General features: G+C 45.4%; 1 protein-coding gene and 1 long non-coding RNA gene across 4 annotated transcripts in view; one reads left to right on the top strand and one right to left on the bottom strand.

Moving 5' to 3' along the window:
* The first annotated feature begins 240 nt into the window (after positions 1–240).
* Positions 241–19,696, top strand: part of LOC129201818 (uncharacterized) — a 34,165-nt gene continuing 14,709 nt past the window's right edge. The window contains exons 1-2 of the long non-coding RNA XR_008575502.1: positions 241–849; positions 7,478–7,706. This is a non-coding gene — a long non-coding RNA (uncharacterized LOC129201818). The remainder of the gene's footprint in view (positions 850–7,477; positions 7,707–19,696) is intronic.
* CDHR3 (cadherin related family member 3) overlaps positions 5,342–19,696 on the bottom strand; it is a 66,388-nt gene continuing 52,033 nt past the window's right edge. For all 3 annotated transcript variants that reach the window (XM_054813582.1, XM_054813580.1, XM_054813581.1), the window contains 6 exons: positions 17,614–17,858; positions 15,014–15,195; positions 13,604–13,617; positions 12,032–12,063; positions 11,068–11,116; positions 5,342–8,220 (listed from right to left, as the gene is read on the bottom strand). In XM_054813582.1, the coding sequence (XP_054669557.1) occupies positions 7,904–8,220; positions 11,068–11,116; positions 12,032–12,063; positions 13,604–13,617; positions 15,014–15,195; positions 17,614–17,858 (839 nt within the window). In that variant the 3' untranslated portion in view covers positions 5,342–7,903. The remainder of the gene's footprint in view (positions 8,221–11,067; positions 11,117–12,031; positions 12,064–13,603; positions 13,618–15,013; positions 15,196–17,613; positions 17,859–19,696) is intronic.

The raw sequence follows: 19,696 nt of genomic DNA, 5'->3' as shown, positions 1-19,696 counted from the left end.
TTCATGACAGCATACAAGCGATGACCCCAGGAACAGCACCAGAAGTACCTCTGGAGAGGACTCATGCAGAAATGGCATGGTACTGGTAGGGTGACTTCCCAGAAGATCATGACTGCAGGTAGATCAAGCAGTTACAGAAGAAAACAGTATGTGCCAGTAGAGGAGATGAGGGTGATTATTTTTAGCTTTAGTTTCCACAGAGACTGTGCATCAAAAGTAATGAGAAAGGACTGGCAGGCACAGGAGGCTGTGAGGTTTGCACTCAGCTCCATGAAGAGCATCTCTAGGATGAAGCTAGACCAAGAAATAAATTTGAGAAATGCATTGCTGAAGAAGTCAAAGGACCCATATTCCCATCTTGTCCTGAGGCCCTGAAAGCTCTTAATCAAGGAATTAATTTAATTTTGAACTTTGCTGATTGGCTGTTTTTACACATGGCCAATATAGGCACTTCAGAGCTTTCAACTTTGCTGGAAATAGAGCAGGACTGCTGGAAACTTGGAAGATCTGTTTTCTTCTTCAAGAACCATGAACCTATTCTCCAATGTGCTGTGCCGTTACTTGTATGGATCTACAGCAAGTGCAGTAGGCCTTCAGTCTGGAGTGACAGAATTTTACCTGCCATGTGTCAGAGCTGGTGCCCCAAAACAGGCAGGACTGTGAAGGATCAGTCTCTTCAGTATTAATCTCTTGGGGTACCATCCTGTTGCAACCACAAGTCATGACCTACAGCTAGCAAAGCCGAAATGACAGCGTGTCTTCCATGCAAGAAGAGCCTGCAGAGTGATTACAGTCAAGTTCTGGCTGGAGGCACCCTGGGGCTGGCTGCTGCTTTATTTTGCTAAGTGGGTAAGTTCATGCTCTTTTAACTCAAGGAAAAAGCTTCTAGTTCAGTGATGGAGCAGGGTCTCTTCAGGAGCATGTAAGAACACGGTACTGATTTGGCCCTGGCTGTGCGTGAGGAAATCCCTGGGAGCACTCACCTTTGTCCTGACTTACTTGTCAGAACAGCACTGAAATATTGGCCTGGAACATCTGTCACTTCAGTTCTTCATTGATCATGTGAGCTGGCTCCCTCATGCCAAGCACAGCAGGGATGGAGAGAAGGGATGAAAGAGTATAAGGTATCAGCTAAAGCTTTTCTGGCCCTGAGGGGTACACTAAAGCAGGTTACCTGTCAGCTGTCCCACAGAGACTGTCCACCCAGAGCAGTGAGCCAGGGAGTGTTAGACCAATGCTCTGCTCACTTTCCCCTTCCCTCTTGTCCACCATCTCCAGAGCTGGTGGGGTACGTAGGACCTCAAAACACCTGCTGGCATCAGGAAAAGAAGTTGGGGAAATTCCTCACTGAGGTTGATATATCACTGAGTTTTATATACTGCGGTTGGACATTGTGAGGACTCTGGGCGGGCTCCGAAGTGCGTGCTCAGGCACATGGGGAGGCTTTTGGGGCAGTGGTTCACAGACCAAGGTGTCCAGCTTCTTCAGACACTTTCAGAGCTGGGTAGCACCCTAATAGGTGAGGTTGCATGTCTAGATTTTAGTCCTTGCCTTTTAATCTCTGGTAGCAAGTAAATACTGCTGTCTCTTGGTGTAGGAAATAGAAAATACCTTCTGGTCAGTGGCAGAAGCTGGTGTCCATTTTGATCTTTGAATGTTGTTGCTTTTCTGAACTACCTGGTTTTTTTTTTTCCCCCTGGAATTTTGGAGGTGTCTGATCTTGTAGATGCTTCTGCCACAGGCTGCATGCTCTCAGGTCTGTAAGGCTGCTCCAGAGCAAGTACATTAGCTAGTTAGCCCTGGTTGCAGTTAAAGGGGAAAATCTCAGCCTCCTCTGCAGACAGCAGCGTGGTAATACTGCTTGCATGAAGTGGGACGACATGGTCAGGCTAGATATTACAGGGATGAGCGTTCAAGAAGTTCAATGTGAAAATGGATTGGATATGATTCCTTATCACTTTGCTGTCCATAGCCATGTAGAGAAATGCCGGAGCACCCTTCCCTGCCTGCTAGTTGCACCCAGCCTGCACGGATATAGAAGAGTAGTCGAAGTACAGGAGGTTCCATCCTGTCTCTTACATAAGCAGTGAGGAAGGCATTCAATTAAGTCAGGTGAAAGGAAAAGCTCAAAGAGAACAGAATATAGGGCGCTTGATGGTTTCAGAAGTGACACGATGTGCTCTGCAATAAAATTAGTCCTATAACGGCATCATTTCTTTCTGGATGTGTCTACAGTGTTACAGTGCCTTAATCACCTGCCTTCCTCACCCACACACCCCTTCTTTTTCTCAAATTCACATCCCCTTTGCCCTCCCTCCCGGGCCCTGGCCCACGCCGGCCCTTTCCCTTCTTCTGCTCCTGAGCTGGGGGTCCCGGGGCCGCGCCGCGCTGCAGACCCCGCCGGGTGGGTCGGGGTAGATGCACGATTTCGCACCCGGGAGAAACCCGGGTCTCTCGGCCCCGTTGCCCGCCTCTCCCGCCGGCCGGGCCACTGGGGGTCAGTGTTGCTCCGCTAAAGCTGCGGCAGCGCCGGGCCCCGCTCCCGGGACGGCCGTGGGGTAGCGGCCGTGGGGGGCGGTGGGAGCCCGGAGCTCCGGCGGTCCTGAGCCAGCACGGCTCTGCTGGCAGCGATGCGAGCTGGCGGGAGCAAGGCTCAGCCTGAGGCGTTCAGACATGACGCAGTCGTGCTTCCACAGGGGAAGCCCGTGCCTCAGTTTCCCTGCCTAAAAGGCAGTGCATCGCGTGCCTCCTCCTTTGTCAGCGGTGCCCGGAGGCCCTGGTGAGAGTCTTCAGCTGGCTAGTCGCTGAGCAGATGGCAGAGATCCCTTCTTTGCTGTTGCTTTTAGTAATTACCAGAGAGGAGAGATGGCTAGGGCAAGCTGGGACCAGGCCAGCAAAGGGGATGCTGATGCTTCTCCTTTCCCTGGGGCCTGCGTGGCCAGGCGTGTGTGCGTTGTCCTGGCAGCCTGCCTGGCCCTTGTCAGATGTCATGCCCAGAGCTCTGCCAAGTGTGCAGATCTGGCATCTCGCGGGCCCACCACATGGACGGGCACCAGCCTGCAAATCCTCCTTGGGGTTCGTTTGCACTGGGATATGCTCAGCCCCGCCGGAAACAGTCAGCAGTCACAGACACCCTGGCAGGCTGTGCTGGGCTTGGTGGGGCTAATCCAGGCAGGTCCCGTGCAAACACAATGCTGCTGCTCCTGTCTGCATGGCCTCAGCTAGTATCTGCAGGAAGGAATTGAAAATCAGAAGCAACTGTAAGGCTGGACCAAGCCTTGCCTTGCCTTGTCTCTGTCATTCACCAACTGCTTTCTTTCAAGCCCTGGAAGTTAAGCAAGAACCTTGCCTCAGAATCAAATCCAGGGGGTCTATTGACCTATGACAGCTGGAGTTTGGTACCAGAGAACTGCAGAGTGGTGGCATCCTCAAATAACATTCAGAGTAAGATCTATTCATCTATTTTGTTTTCAAGTGTGTCTTTCACTCAATAATATGGAGCTTGCTGCAGAAACTCGCTGAAGCTTTTATTCGTCATATTGAATCTCCTGGCCAGGCCCATGCTTTTCTACTTGGTTGCTTTGAGGCACATCTTATAACATGCTTCCAGATGCAGAATGAGCCCAAAGGCAGGTCCTAGAAAGCAGCCTGCAGACCTCAGAGCACTAACAAAGCATAAGTGCTGCCCCATCTCCTCCTGGGATCTAAGCAGGCAGCGGCAGAGCCAGGCTGATGTCCGCGCTCAGCTTCCTGCTGATTTTCTGCTTCCTCGGGCACTGGTGCTGCAGCACAGACCTGCCCTCACCTGAACAACCTGGGCCAAGACCCAGCTGATCCACCTTTGTGTGTGTGGTGTGTAGGCATTGATATCTGATCTAGTGAGCCAGAAAGAGCCGCTTTTAGGGCACAGTTCATCTAATCTATTCTAGACAGCTGTCTGCTTTGCAATAAGTCACCCCTAAAGTGTCTCCTTCTCCCCAGTGACTGCACGGGGAGCTTGCAGCAACTAGCTCAGATGAGGCATGTGCAGGTGACACCCAGTGGGTGCTGAGCCTGCATTCAGCCTTTCAGCTGGAGCCTTGCAAAGGGCCTCTTGTGGCTGGGGATCTCGGATAAACTGGGGCATGTGCAATACACAGGTGTGGCTGCTTGCTGTTAAAATGTTATTTCCATGATGATGTTGCAGTCTGGGTCTCATAAAATAACCTAGCAGCTGGAGTCTTTGCTCAGGAGGAGGAGGATTGTTCCCTTTGTCTGACATCCTTGTCTGAGGGGGTCTGAGCCCCATCTCCTGCTCCTAGTGAGCAGTCACGAAGTGGCAGGCTCCTGGGCGGACATTCTCCATCTCTGCAGCTGAAACTGTTCTGCTGTGTAGGTCTCTTGGAGACCATGAACAAATACAGTATCAGCACTTTTACATTCCTTGACAAAAATGAAGTTATGTGGCCAGAAGCTGAGACTTCTGATATTTATTTATGTCAATGTGAAAGCAGATCATTTATGCATTAGAAATACATTCATTTTGGAGAAAAGCACCAAAAACCCAGTAATATGATCACACATAAACTACTAAGGGAACTAGACCCAGTCAGAAAAAGTGACCTGTGCTCTTTCGTTATCATTTTGAAACTTTCAGAGCAATGTTAATCCAAAGGTCTCAAAGCACTTCAGAGATGTGTAATAGGTGGACACTCAGCAATCAAAAGCTGTGGCAGAACTCACACTGATTTTTGTAGACTTTGGATAAAATTAATGGGTACCATCTAACAGGCTGCTGGAGGTCAGGAACTGTTGCCCCCAGCCACTCTGCTTGAACCACCAGGCACCTTTCTTCCTCTTCTAGTCTCAGCTTATCGGTGTCATCACTAAAATAAATGGCACCAAAGTTCACACCTTGTAACTATATGCACAGAGACTAACAGAGCTGTTGAAGACTGGAGAGGCTGTTCCCATCATCTAGTCTGACCCTCTACAGCACACAGCAGCCATTCTTGACTTCTGAAGTCTTCAAATGATGGAAAGGCCTTGTAGTCTTAGCTAATTGTTCCAATAATTAAATGCTTTTATTGTCTAGATCCTGCACTTAATCATTGCTCTCAGTCCATCTAGTGGCAGTTTTCAACACTGAAACTCTGTTCTCAAAGACACTTCTGAATGAAAAAAGCACAAAAGATGGTTTAAAAATTAGATGAGGTTTCTCACATGTAAAGCTGTGTTGCACAGCCTAAGTATCATACACCATTATATGAAACAATATATGTTTCCTATAAATATATTCAAAGTATCTTTTCATATATTGCTTCCTATAATATGCAAGAAGTGTACATCTAGGTCAGCCAATTCTGTCTTCTCTGCTTTTGCTCTACCAAAGACAGGCCAAAGAAATAAACTGCCATGCTTCAGCTCAGCAAGACCTGAGCTCATCCTTGATCCCTTCACAAGGAGGAAAGTCAGTAGTACTAGGGGAAGCTGTTGGGAAAATTGTGCTACTTTTGCATAAAGCTGATGCTCCGATAAAGCCTTGTTATTCCTTGATTTCATTTTTGTAGATCCTGAGCAAGGAAAGTAGTTCTGTGCATGGCCAAATTAAGGTCTTACAGTGAAGACCAGGATAAAGAATTAGTTGGAGCTGGAGATCAGCATTGCCCATATTGAACCAAGAGTATGAGTGAGAAAGCACATAGCTGTGCTGTAGGGTCAGCACACTTGTTTCCCCACACAGCAAGTTACATGGGACTCATAAGACAGCTAATCTCGTCTGAACCTACCCCCCCAAAAGGCTGAATGCATCAGCTAAACTCACCTGAACTGCCCGGGCATCCTGGGCAGTATTAGCTCTTAGATCTGGCAGCTCTTAGACCCATGGTGCCTCTTTGTAGAGCTGTCAGTTGTGCCAAGGTTAGAGTATGTGAACATCACTATGAGGGTAGTTGCTTTTCATCCAGCTGTTTGCCATCTTTGGGAGACTATGGCACCAGCAGTGTTGGTCATGACAATGTGTTTGCATACATGGATGCTCAGAGCATGCTGTGACACTGTGTTACACTGCTGTTGGGTTTTTTTCTCCTGAGAAGGAAGGAAAGGAGCTTGTACAGTTCAGCAGCAGAAAGAGTAGTAAAGAAAGATGAGTTTTCATCCATCTCTTTCCAGGTTTCATGGCTGAAACTACAGCCTGTCTCTGCCTCCCCTTAAAAAAAAAAAAGGTAATTATCTCCTAATCACAAAAGTAGAATGAGAGGAATTGAGGAGGCAGAGTGGCAGCCCCAGAGAAATGCCCAGGAAAATAAATACAAAAGCTTGCGTGTCTTCCTGTCGTAAAAACAATGCAGTTAACTTCTCCAGGTAACGAAGATTTAACATTTGTAGGGGCCAGGCGTGCCTGTGGGTAGCTTGGTGTCAGAGTGACTTAAAGATCTGAGCAGTACTACCAGTTACCACAGAACTTCTCTATGTCACTGGAAACCCCCCTGCATAGAAATGTAATATATCATATTCACAGCGAATGAATGCAAACAACGGTGGGTTGGAGCTCTGAACGTGTAGCTAGGTCTCTTGGTGCTGGCGGGTCAAACGCTGCTATACCAACCACTGCAGAGAGGGTAACCCAGTAACACACTCAGAGAGTATAAATCACTCTTTCCTATCTCTGTCATTGTGGTGTTCATGACATGCTGGGTTTCTGATTGCGCAATGAAATGGCATTTCAGTGAAGACATTTGGTGTTTGTAAGGGAAGTTGTTCCTGAGCCAAACCGCTCCTTTGGAGCACAGCAAAGAGCTGCAGCACCCTAACGGGTGGTTTTGTAAAGTGTAGGATCCTCAGCGAAATTACCCTGGGCCTCCCCATCCAGGCCCTCCATTGTACGACAAAAACTGATGTGTGTCACAGGTTGGATAAAATCATTAACTGTCCCTGCTGAATGTAAACCAAGTATTTTCTTTTGCCCCTGATATCACCAAAAAAACTTTTTGTAATCAGGAAAGAAAAGAAGCCAAGACATTGAGCATTAAGGCATCATTTATAATTAATTTTCTTCAGATTAAAATAACTTTCTGAAATCTTGTAGGGTTTGCTGGTTTTATATCAGGTTCTCAGACAGCACTTACATTATACATGCCCACACTCAGAAAAGATTATTTCACCCCATGTGTTTACTGTCATTATTCTTTTGAGTGTGTTCCACTTGATTCTGTAAAACATTAAACACGCCAGAGGAAATACCAGAGGTGAAGATACTGAATGCTGCTAGTGTTACAAAAGATAAATAAGCTGAAATCGTTGACATGACAGCCTGAGATATCATAACAAGCTGTGCGTTTTCTCCACTGCAAAACTGCTTTCAAGCCATGATCTCTTCTACAGCAAGATGGGAGGGCGTGGAAGGGCTGAAATAAAATACTGAATGAAAAGAAAATATTTTTAGCTGTTACCAGCACTTTTCAACCCTGATGTGCTTTTCACCCATTCTGCTACTCAGCAGGGACAGGAGACCCCATTCACCGATGAGAAAGCATGCCTGTGTGTACGCTGCCCTCCCTGAAGGCAGTCAGAGGACGTGGCGGCGGATGCAGAGCTCTTCCAGGAGGAAACTGCCAGCAGCTGTAGCCCGAGGGCAGTGGATGCTTCTGTCCATGACTCTGCTTTTTTCTCTTCTCCCCCTTTCATGTCCTCCCCTTCTCTCCCACTCTTACCTGCACCTGCCAAAGGTAAGTCCAGCTTCATCCTGCCTTTGGGTCCAGTTTACACAGCAGTGGCCACCTTATGTTTTGCAGCTGGAATATACTGAGAAAATCACATCTGTCAGCATCTGTTCATTCTTTGGCTGTTCAGAGCAGTAGTGGTTTGGGTGGTGCCTTGGAGTCTCGTGCACCCTGCTTTAAGGCTGGCTTAATGGGAGAGGAGGTCAGTATCTGCCTTGGGGGACTGGTGAGGACAACCCCCTGTCCTCAGACTCCTCTTTCTGCTTTTGTAATCTCAGCCCTGGTGTTTCTAATTGCCCTGCCGAGGGCTTGACGGCTGATTTTGTCTCTGCTGTTGGCTCTTTCCTCTTCTCTGAAATCTCTTTTCTGCTTGGTGCCTCTGCTTGCTCTGTCCCTTGGTCACCATTGTCTGTGGTACTTGATGTTACCTGCACGGCTGGCACCGGCTGAAGGGTCTCGCTGCTCTTCTTCCATCTCCGGGCCCCTGACCGTGTATTGAATTCATACATTTTTCCAGTGACTTGCAAGGGAGAAAAGACAGCCAATTAAAATCATCCCTGCCTTAGCAGATTAAGACATGATAGTTCTCCTCAGGATGGAGCTGAAATGGGAAACATGAAGCATCTGGAAAATCAGCTGAGTTGTGGAGGTAGCCCCAAGAGAGAAAGCCTCTTTTCCACAAGCCAGCATGGGGACCTGAGCATCTTGGTGGCTGCTCAAGGGAGATGCTATTCTATCAGTATAAAAACTGGCTTCTGCAGTTTGGGGAATAGGAATATTCAAAATATTAAAAATATTCTTATTCCAGAAGATTCTTCTCATCCTATAGATGAGAAGGATAGAGGTATACCTCCATCCAAATTTCAGCTACCATGGATTAACATGAGCATACATAGTCCTTAGTTGTTAGGACTAACTCTCCCAAAATTTTTGCCTTTGGTCATGCTGGGAAAGACCATTGCATACGTCTGTGCCTATTTTTTTTCAAATAGAGTTGCCTACTTGATGTAGCAAAACCTGCTAGGAGCACAATATGCTACATATATCTTCCAGACCATGTCAGGTCATTTAGGTTGACCCCAGGTTTGGAGATCTGGGATCCCCAATGAGTTTTGGCTGTATGCACTGCTTTACAATTTGCACAAAATGCTTTCTTTCAGGCTTGCTGTGAACATTGTCATTAATACAGTGAAATAATATGTATTCCGTTTATGCAGGTACACACTTCCCTCATATATAGGCAATATTTTTAAATTTGAGTTGTTTAGCACACATGGCTACCTTTCCTTGTTAGAAAGATTTTTGGCCATCTTCACATTTTATGGGTAATTTCTACTTGTACATTAAAAGCAAGTATCTTTCTCCTTCAGTCCATTTACTACCTAGAGATAGGTGGAAAAATTGCCATATGCCCAGTGTGATTGCCTCACAGTCTAAACCACTGCCTCTTGCTAAACAGATGGAGAATCAGGAGCTATAGTGGCACTTCTTGTAATTAAACATTATTAATATGAGACAAACAAAAGACCATTAAGGCCTGGAAAGAAACGGTGGTTATGTGTTACTACATGTTACAGTTTGTATCAGAATTAATGGTTTCTGGCACATTAACACAAATTGAGCAATTAAAGATGAAACTGATTCTCTTTATATGTTATTTTTTCTGACTGCTTACAAGGTGGGAATGTTAAAGCAGACCAGATCAGAAAGCAGCTCCTGACCATCCCTCCTCATTGTAGTCAACAGATGATGTCCTGCAAATTATTAAATCTCATCTCCAAACCACCAAGACTTGATCCTCTAGGGTTTGATGAGCTGTGGAGGGGAGGAGTGGGGACCACACATTTCTCTGCTGGCACCACAAAGGTGTGTTATAGCTTAATGTTTGTGTGAGCCATGACACAACCGCTATGGCTCTGGAGGGCAGTTTGGATGGGCTCAGATGTCCTTAAGTCTGGTGTGGTCAGGTTTGCTGAGGAAGGGAGCCACCAGCTGTCCTGTAAAAACCACTGGGAAGCAGCTCTTGCAGCAGCCTAGAGAACATCCATGTTTAATATTTTGCAAACACAGTTACACAGGGGAAAAAGCAGTGACTTTGGAGCCCATCCCTCCAGATCTCTTTATAAATAGCAGGTAAGCTTGGACCTGGACCAAACTGGCCTCCAGCAGCCTTGTGGATGGGATCAATTGCACAGTAGGGTCCCATTTGTTAGCCCAAATTCTACTGAAGTTGCCGTGCCTAGTGTTTCCTATTAGCTCACAGCGTCCAACAGCTCCAAGCCAGCTAATAAGAAACACAAGGTACAGGCAGTTGGGTGGAAATTTGGCCGGATGAAACCAAGCCTTGAAACAAGCCTGCCTTCTTCTGGATAATTTTTAAACCTATTGTTTTGGACTTATTTGTGGATCTATTTGTTAAAGACCTATTTTGACTGACTGGGTCACATTTTACCAGACCCCTCTCCCTCCATGCTGGAGTCCTCAACCGTTAGATGCAGGGTTTGGCCCCCTAATGCCAGGCTAAGCATGACGGTGCGGGGCTCAGGCAGGGGCTGCAGCTCAGGGGGATGAGGTAAGGTGGATCAACCCTTAGAAAAAAAAACATTTTTCTGTAATGAACTCTGCTGCAGAGCACAGTGGCCATTACTTGGGGAAGGGGATAAGCACAACACTTCCTGGGTCATCCTGGTTTTCCTAGCTTTCGCCTTAATTTCACTTTTCCCAGTTGCCCAGCTGGTTAATCAGATATGCTCAGAGTTAGCATAGCTGGAGCCTGGTGACACAGTCGGTAGGTGATGCCACCACAACTGTATCTAAAAGCAAATGGTCTTCCCTTTCCTCCCCAAGCAGGGATGCTCAAGCTCTAGATAAACAGCAGCAATGTGCTGTTGCTACAAGGGAGGAGCTTTGCGCAGGAACAGGTAACTCACCCACCCGCCCTGCATCCAGAGAGAGGTTTCACAGTTGAAGTCAGTACCTCTGCGGCTACATTAATCTGCTGGCCGTTTCCCAGGCATGGGAAGGGTGAAACCACATAGCCATGACAGCACCAGAGCAGGAGGCTTGCAGCCAATTCCTCTCCTCTCCCACCTTCCTATACCAGATCCATACATTCAGGTTTAGCAGAGGAGTAGTGAATAATCTGGCTGTTGGATGTAGGCTTTCAGGGAACATAAGTGTATTCTACCATTAGAAATGTTACTAGGGCACCGTCTTGATTTTCACTATCTGTGAAATATAGCTACCATTCTCCTTGGAAACAGCAAACCTGAAATATGAAAAGCAAATGTTGAACCATATTTAAATCAACTAATCCAGTTTGTTTCCAGCCACATATTCATATCCACTGTTAATTGCTTTTTATTACCTGGGTCTCTGGCTTCTCCATCAAAGACAGTGTTTAGCTTTGTCATTGTCTGTGAAGAGAGACAAAATGTGAAATTAATCCTGTGAATTAGTTAAGTAAGAAGGAGGAGCAGTGACTTGGAAACGGTGACCTACATGGATGTAGGTGGATTTGTATGACCTGCATACCGCATTCCTGTAGGCTGGGTTTAATCAAAACTGCCAACAAAAGCCATTTGTGGTGTAGGGTGTTGCCACTAGATGTTCAAAGGAGAATTAATAAGGTCTGACATGCTAAATGCCTCCACGTGTGTAACCACAAGAGGGTCACCTCCACCCAGAGGAGGCTTGGGAATCACTTCTCTGAAGAACTTGGGGAGGGAGAGTACACTAATGAAAGTGCCTTGCAGCCTTTATGTTATTATGGCTCTGAGAAAGGAAGGACCCCCAAGATCTAGGAGCAAAGAAACTTCTATTACAGTGGAAATAACTAAGGCATTTTGCCACAAACAGCTTATCAAGGCCACACTCTACAGCTTGCACACTTGTGTACCTTACTGATTGCACTCAGGCGGGTCAGGGTTAGCTGCACAGGTCAGTGGTGTCCCAGCAGTGTGACAGTCCCAGTGAAGCTGGGACACTTGTCCTCCTGCCTCTGCAGCTGCAGTGAGTCTCCTTGCCGCTGCTCCGGGCATAGCCTCTCTGCCCTCGGGTGTAGGGGGCTGCCAGAGAGGCTGGGGAATTCGGCACTTGGAAGCAAAGGGGCCACAGCGCAGGTGAGCAACCTCCACGCTCAGTGTTGCCTCCAAATACAGAGCTGGTTGGAGCGCTGAAGTGTTTTGCATTTGGGGGCAGTCCTTTTTTCCTTGCCTATCATTTTGATGTTCTCTTTGGAAAAGACACCTTTTGTAGAAAGGGTCCTACAATCATACTGCATGATGGGTCTGGGCAAAACTGTGTTTTCTTTTGAGGCCTGCAGTACTTACCACAACTACTTCTTTCTTAGGTTTCTTCTTTTCTACAGAAAGGAAAATGCACATTGTAAAGAATCAGATTTTTCTGACAATGACTATAGACACTAAAGTCAAGATTTTCTCAGACAAATAAACATTCTTGGTACTCAAATTCTGAGGCATCTCACGTGAACCTTATTTCTTTTCAAAGAATGATCCCTCATACTATTTGAAAAGTGAACTTCGTAGTATTTTGGAGTGAGAATCCACAGCTGCCCATGACTAATCCAAAGTTTAGCCTTCAAAAGTCTTATTCCTTCAGTAATGAATAAATAACAATGGTTTCTTTAACAAATTTCCTTTTCTAAATAATATGAACAGATATAGAAATCCACCTTTGGGGATATTTGAACTTCAAATGTAGATACTTTTTCTTCCGTGAATGTTTGTAGTTGCAAAGCTTGTACATTCAAACATGCGCTTGGAGACAAAACAGGGAAGTGCTGCAGATCCAGTTAAGTAAAAGTCAGATTGAGGAACAGTTTGGTTATGTGTGAATTTACCACACTATTAACTCATCCCACATGCAAACAAATACAGCAGCAGTGCCATGGGCATCTCGACAGCATGGATTTGTGGATGATACCCAACTAGTTGCTATGATTTCTTCTTGCTCGCTCCTTGCTAATTTGTTTAATGGCCTTTCTTTGGAGAACTGCATGCCTGGCCACAAATGGGCTTTATGACCGGGCGTGCATTTCTCTGAAGTGCTGCAGATGGGTCTGAATCTGAGCACTGATGGGAAACCTGTTCTGTCTGGCCTTTGCTGCCCAACATTTGGGAACCAGTTTTTCAGAAAGCACCAAGCATCCATTGCTTGGTGCTTTCTGTTTCCAAGCATTCCAATTTTTTTGGAAACAAGCCAATGCTGAAATATCTGAAACTGGGCAACCAAGAGAACAGCTAATTTTGTTGGGTTTTGTTAGTCATACATTTTTTTTCAAGCTGGGAGATACTGATTAAGGAGAGGAAGTTATAAAAGCAGGGTCTTACCGAGCCCATATGAGCCATCCTTGCTAGCGGAAAGCTAATGCGACTAAAAGGAACAAGACTGCTTAAAAAACCACCTATTTTTTATGTGCAATTTATACCCCCGCTAAGTTATACAAACACCTTTAAAAGCACCAATACTTTAAAATAAATCCTCAGGTACATGAAGTAATGGTGTCATGGGAGCAAATGAAGGGATCAGAGAACAGGGAATTAGAGTGGAGAGGATTCTTGAAGGTGCTGTAGAGAGATGGGATTATTTTTTGACAGATAGCATATGAATTGCATGTGAAAAATACAGTAATTCTTTAGCATCCATGACAGAATACCAGGCTACTCTGAATTTAGTTTTTACCTAATAATTAACAGATTTGAAGACCAAAAGGACCATGAAATCACTTAGGTAGGCCTTGCATAATCAGCCAGGGTTATTTAATCTCAGTACTCTTGTACTGGGTAAAACTTATTTGTCTTGAAATGGATTTACAAATTTTACACTGAATCGTAAACAAGGTCTTCTTGTGAAGTATTAAAATATAGAAAAGAGGTACGCACCTGGAGCATTTATCCTGTAATGAAAAAAAAGATTAAGAGTGTAGTTAACAAATATCATACTTTTGCCTACATAAAAATATCATGTTTTGTTCTCTTTTATTTGGCAAGAAGGAGTAATTGCTGTTGCCTGAGTTCTGGGATTTGCTTGATTTGTTTGGTTTCTGGTTTTGTTTTCACTGAAGGCCTGCATCATTTAATGCTGCTCTCAAACATGAAAACAGTCCTGGGCATTGCTCTAACACCTCTCCACAAAGGGATGATATTGAAAAAATACAGTCTTTTTGATGATAGCATGATGGATTTATATAATCTAGAAAAATATATTTTCAAATATTGTCATCTTTTTCCCTCCTTGGAGGACAGTCAATTTTTTGGATCTGATGTGCTCAGCGAATACCTTTTAAAATATTTGAAAGGTTGTAAATGTTTTTGAAAATATAGAAATTGCTTTTTAATGGGAGAGCCTGGCTCCCGATGAATCACTTGCCCTATTAATAAATAATAACAATAGCCAAGCTATATGCTGCTAGATTCATTTGTCATTTTTATCACAAATTGCTAAATTCCTTGCATACACCATTTGAATTATAATCACAGTCATCTATTACCTCTTTATATTTACTATAATTTCTAAATCTAAGTCCTAATCCTGAGAATACTTATAGAAACCTTTTTTTTTTTTATCCCAGTCCACTTAAAGAGCTGCTTATCTTTGTTTTGTGAAGTAAAAAGTCAATTTAGAGGCACTCTGGCTCCAGCCTGCTGAGAATTCAGCCAGCAGGGATCTCTGCCGCTTCCCACAATGAACCAGAGCTGATCCCAGGTGCTTCCGTGGCTTTTGCCAAGCACGAGCACTCAGAGGTACCGCAAAACTTTATGGGCCAGAGCCTTGCAATGGGCTTGGGTAAAACTCCAGGAAATTTGCAGAAGTTTTGCCAGAACAAGAATTTGGCATGAGCACCAAGGAAAGGACTCTGGGATCCATAGTTGAGAGGAAGGAATATGCATCCAGTAACTACTTACATGGGAACTCCCTTGGCGTGTGAGCCAAATGCAAACCAAAAACATTTGTATTTTTGGTGAGCACAGTCAAGCACAGACTCTGACTGTGCCTCACAAGTGTAGCTGCCTTTAGTGGTTGTAATTCTTAATTCCACTGTTACCTTCAGCTCATGCATTTCTTAAACTGTTAGTAAATCCATGAAATAAAATTTCATGGACATTTTTCCTTGATTTCATATCATTAACACCAAACATCACTGTAGCCAATAATAGCATCTACTACAGCGAAGGGCATACCACTATAAAATATTCAAAGCATAGATTTCATTACGGCTGAAAGGCCTGAGCTCTCTGTCTTTGCCAGGTGTTGCTGGGTACTCCCCCAGCGTGACATTTGGGAGGACTCACAGAGGCGTGCCATCTGCTTTGCCTGCCGGAAGGCAGCGCATGCGGACCCACGTCGCCAGCAGGAACCCCAGGTATGCCAGCAGTCCGAGGAGCAGCAAACTGCCGAGGGTGATGATGAACGGCACGTACCACGCCGATTCAGAGTAGAGATTTTCCCTTTTTGTCACAACAGTGAAGCCAGGCTTTTAAAACAAGATAGGAAAAGTTCCTCAAGGCTGCATACTTGTAAGGTTACTGACACCTATGGCACCTTTCATCTGGCTGAACTTCTGCACTGAAGCACCTGGCCAAAGCTTGCCCTGAGGCGCTGCAGGTGATGGGCAGAGGGAGATAGTGTCTGCTGGAGACTGTGATTCATCCCACGTACCTGCCTGTTGACTGCCAAGGCAGCTCAGATGACTGAGATGGACCACGGAGCTCCTGGGGCAACCAAAGGCAGGTGAAATGGAGCCCACTCGTGATGCAAAAAGGAGGTTCCAGATCATGTTTCAATGTCTTATATTAAAAGAAGCATGCCATGGTGGGGTTTAAAAGCCTCAGGTTGCCTGAGAAGCTGCGAGCACACTGTTGGAGGGTGAGCAAGTTCAGGGAATACTACCGAGACAATGGTTTCTTGTTACCTAAGGCAAAACTGGAAGTAGGTCACCTTCACTGCAGTGATCCTTCGGCCCCCTTCGTAAGAGGAGTTGAACCCCAAGGAATTGAGTTATTGTATAAAAAGAAATGAAACCTTTTTTTTTTTCCCTGTGACTTGTTCCAGAAGGCAAAACCACACTTCCTGAGCAGTTGAGATCTCCCACATCTTCCTGCGTGCCAGGAGACACGGTTCTGAGCTGGCAGGCACTTGGTGCTAGCAAATCATTCATTAAGGTCCCATCATGAAACTACCCTCACACGGATCAGAAATTACTTGTTTACTCTACCTGGGTCATTACCTAGTGTGGTACCATTAGTTTTGATCGTCTGCTGAAGTTTTTATTTAATTTTCTGTAAGACATTTGTAATCACATTGTGTATGAAATTTAGTAGTGTATCTATTTCTTTCCTGTTTAAGGATACCTTTAAAATAACTTATTTAGCCTTGCACAAAAAGTTCCATTCAATCCTTAAAGACACTCTCACATAATTTCAAGATGATGATGACTATTATTATTGTTGTTGTTGTTGTTATTATTAACACCACCACCACTCCATCCTCACTGGGACCAAAGTCACAAGTGACTTTTTGTGATGGGACTTCTTTTCTACACTACCAGCCTTCCAGCATCTGATTCATCAAGTTGCTGCACTGAACACATGTAACAAGTAGTGATGGGAGAAGCTGCTGTAATGGAAGTGCTCTTCTGGAAAACAGACTAAAAGTGGAAGGCTGATATCTCTAGGGAGGCAGATTTAATGCTGTGGTATGTGGTCTAGACTGTTTGTATTTGTGGTGAAGCACGGGAAAGAAATACATAATAAGTTTTGTTATTCAGCTTAACTTTTCTTTTCCACATCAAGTAGGGGGAGGAGAAGGCTGTGAGAAAACCATTTATTCATTCCCAACAGAGCATTAGATAATCACAGGGTTATTAATCAGTCTGCAAGTTTGGATTTAAGCATTGTCATAGCAAAGCGTCCGGATTTGCAGTTGCTGTTTTGCCAGATCCCCTGGTTCTGGCTCGGTTACCGGCAGCCCCTAGCAGGTCTGGACCGTTTTACAGTGAATAGCTCTTTTACCCCTTCACCAGCATCCTCATATTTTCATTCCTGCATGCAAGGGAGAAAAGGCTGATGCCATCTGCAGGCAGGCAGAAGATGGATGGACTCTGGATGATGGAGAGATGGCACAGCAAGGGATGAAGGCAGCAACTGGCACAAAGATGGGGACAGAGCTGTGCTGCTTCTGTAGGCAGGACAAAAGCAAGCTCTCCTCACGTCATGCACCAGCCTAATGGACATCACCTCCAGACTGAAACTGGTGAGCCACAGCTGGGATGGCTGTGCGGAGGAGTAGACTGTATTGCTGGGACACAGGCCCATGGGTCCACAGGCTTTGCAAGGCCAGATCCCACCCTGGCTACCAAAAGCTGTGCAGGCATCCCCAGCTCAGCTATGGACCACCATGTGGGCAGGGAGCCTATTTCAACTTTGGTAGCCACAGATCTAAAGAAGCACATTCAAGTGCAAGGCAGCTGGTGGAATGAATAGTTATGAATAAAAAAAGAGATAGTGCAAAATGCATGAGGTACTTTTAAGGTTCCAAGCAAAGGTTAACCATTGCTCTTTCCTTATTAATAAAGCTGCCAAAATCTTGAACTTTCCAGTTATATGGTAATGGAAGCATGCCCGGTCCTTTGGCTAGTTGCCCTTTTTGTTTTAGAAACTAAAATACAAAACATATGTTATGACTCTGTACCTGGGACCAATCCTTCATCATGCTGAGCACATCAACCACCTTTGGCTTTGATGTAAGAGCATAGGGCTCAGCACGTTCCACGACTGGACCCACTGTAGGTTTTTGTTTTCCTTTTGCATACATCTACCCTCTTTTCTTTGCTCCCATGGAGAGCAGCCCATGAAAGAACCACAGAAGTGGACATAAATTTCAGTGAACTTACTGTTGTGGCAATGACAGTAGTTGGGTTCGGGATAACTCTGATGCTTAAAGTCACCATTCCAGTTTTAATTAGGTGTGTAGTTTTGTCCCTGGCAGATAGTAAATTGTCATCTGTTATATAGACACGCAGTCTATAAATCCAGTTTTTATCAAGTCCACTCTCATAGTCGAAGCTCGATGCAAGAATCAGCCGAGATGTGTTGGAGCCGGCACTTGGTGAAAAGGTGAAGTGATTGTTCATGTTGCCTGCAAGCAGTAGCAAAAAAAAAAAAAGCCCCCCCCCAAAAAAAGAAAGGAATAACAGAGAAAAGCAATTCCACATTAAAGTAAATGGTTGGAACAAGCAAAAAGATCAGCTTCTGTTGACAACTTGTTATGGATCACTACACACCTGTGCAGTGAAATACCATTGATAAGAATGGCTCCTTAATCTTTCTGATATTATATAAAATCAGGTAAAACAATATAGTCATAAAAGCATTAAAATACGGAATAAGACCCTCTGTGGGGATGCAGCTGAGAGGAGGCTGTGGAAACACTTCAGAGCCATAGGGCACACAAGAGGTCACCTGAATGACCTGTCCTTACAGCCTGGAGAGCACCCAGAAGCAGCAGCACCCAGCTGGGGTGAGGACCCTATGCTATTGCTGGCCTCTTCCCACTACTGGGGTGTCCCTGGAGTGGTCCCTAGGCTACATGGACACAACCAGTGTCTCCAGAGGCCCCTCCAGCCCCTCTCCATGGCTTCTCACTCTGCCCAGAGGCAGAGGACTTTGAACAGGTTTCCCAGAAGAGACCTATAACTTGGGGGATATTAATTGCCTCCAGGGCTTCGTCTGCACCATGGGGACAGAGAGAATTCAGTGATGCTGGCCCCTCAGCCCTCCATTCTCTGGCCATGTAACTGGAGATCTGCTAGTGGCCTGGGCTGCTGGTAGACGAGCTCCAGCTCTTAGGCTCTGAGCAGACCACACATAGGAGAGCTCAGAGCCATGAAAAGGCACCAGCTGTGCTTTAGTTTTGCTCATGTTGCCCCATAGAGCTCCAGAGTGGAAGTGACCTTGAAGGCCATGTCTATCATAAAACACAAAATGGGCCGTGGGCTGCTCTGGGGCTCGGAGACCAACCACATGGCGCACCTCACGTCCGTACAGCCAAACCCCTGAGCCTTCACCCTGCTCACCCCATACAGAGAGCCTGCTGGGCAAGGTCCCAGGTCCCTCAGCAATGCCCAGGATCTCTTTGGGAACGTACTGCTTGGCACAGACCAAAATCACACCAGCAACCAAACTTAATGCTTCAGCAGTGTGGGCCAATACTGAGCCTGTGGCCAGGCCCCGATTTACTGATACAAACACAGCCTCCGTATGGGCTCGTGTGTAAATACCACTGCTGCAGAGCTCCTCTGCGGCATTAAGGGGCTGGAATAAGACAGAGGTTGTCTCTTTTTATGCTCACAACTTTTTACTTGCAGCTGCACAATCTGCTCCCTCCTTCTCAGCAGTCACCTCAACAACATAAAAGAAATTGCCCCAAGAGAGTGTGTTCCCTTTTTTGTGAAGCTGAATGTTATCCCATACCGCAGCAGTTCTCTGAGTAGATGCAGTTGATTGCTAGGTTCAAACACACATTCTTAAAATGATGGTTTAATGCACACAGCACGGACTTAGGACATGCAGGTCAGCTCAGTTGTTTTGAACGGTGTACTAGCATCTAAAGGTGAGGTATGCAGAGTAACAGAGCCCACCATCATTTCTCAAGATTTACTCAGCTGTAATTGGAAGTGAAATTTGACCCTGTATATCATTCCAGCTCATTCTTCTGAAGTCCTTGTCAATTATCCAATTAATTGTCAATTAATTAATGTGGTAGGCAATCCAATCTTGCAAGGGAATGGTTCTAGGTGGTAGCACCGGTAGCCAACTTGTGGAGAGGCATCTCTTGGTAAGAGCAAAGTAACAATGTGCAAAACTTGTGGATCACAACTAGCTCTCCATGAGAAGTAGCACATAAACTGTGCAAGACTTTTATTTACAAATCAAAGCAAACCAGCATTCATGAATTTTTGTACTGCTCCGAGCTCA

The sequence above is a fragment of the Grus americana genome, chromosome 1 (assembly GCF_028858705.1).
Source record: "Grus americana isolate bGruAme1 chromosome 1, bGruAme1.mat, whole genome shotgun sequence".
Taxonomy (NCBI): domain Eukaryota; kingdom Metazoa; phylum Chordata; class Aves; order Gruiformes; family Gruidae; genus Grus; species Grus americana.
The sequence above is the reverse complement of the archived record's forward strand: the minus strand, read 5'-3'. Positions and strand labels throughout refer to the sequence as shown.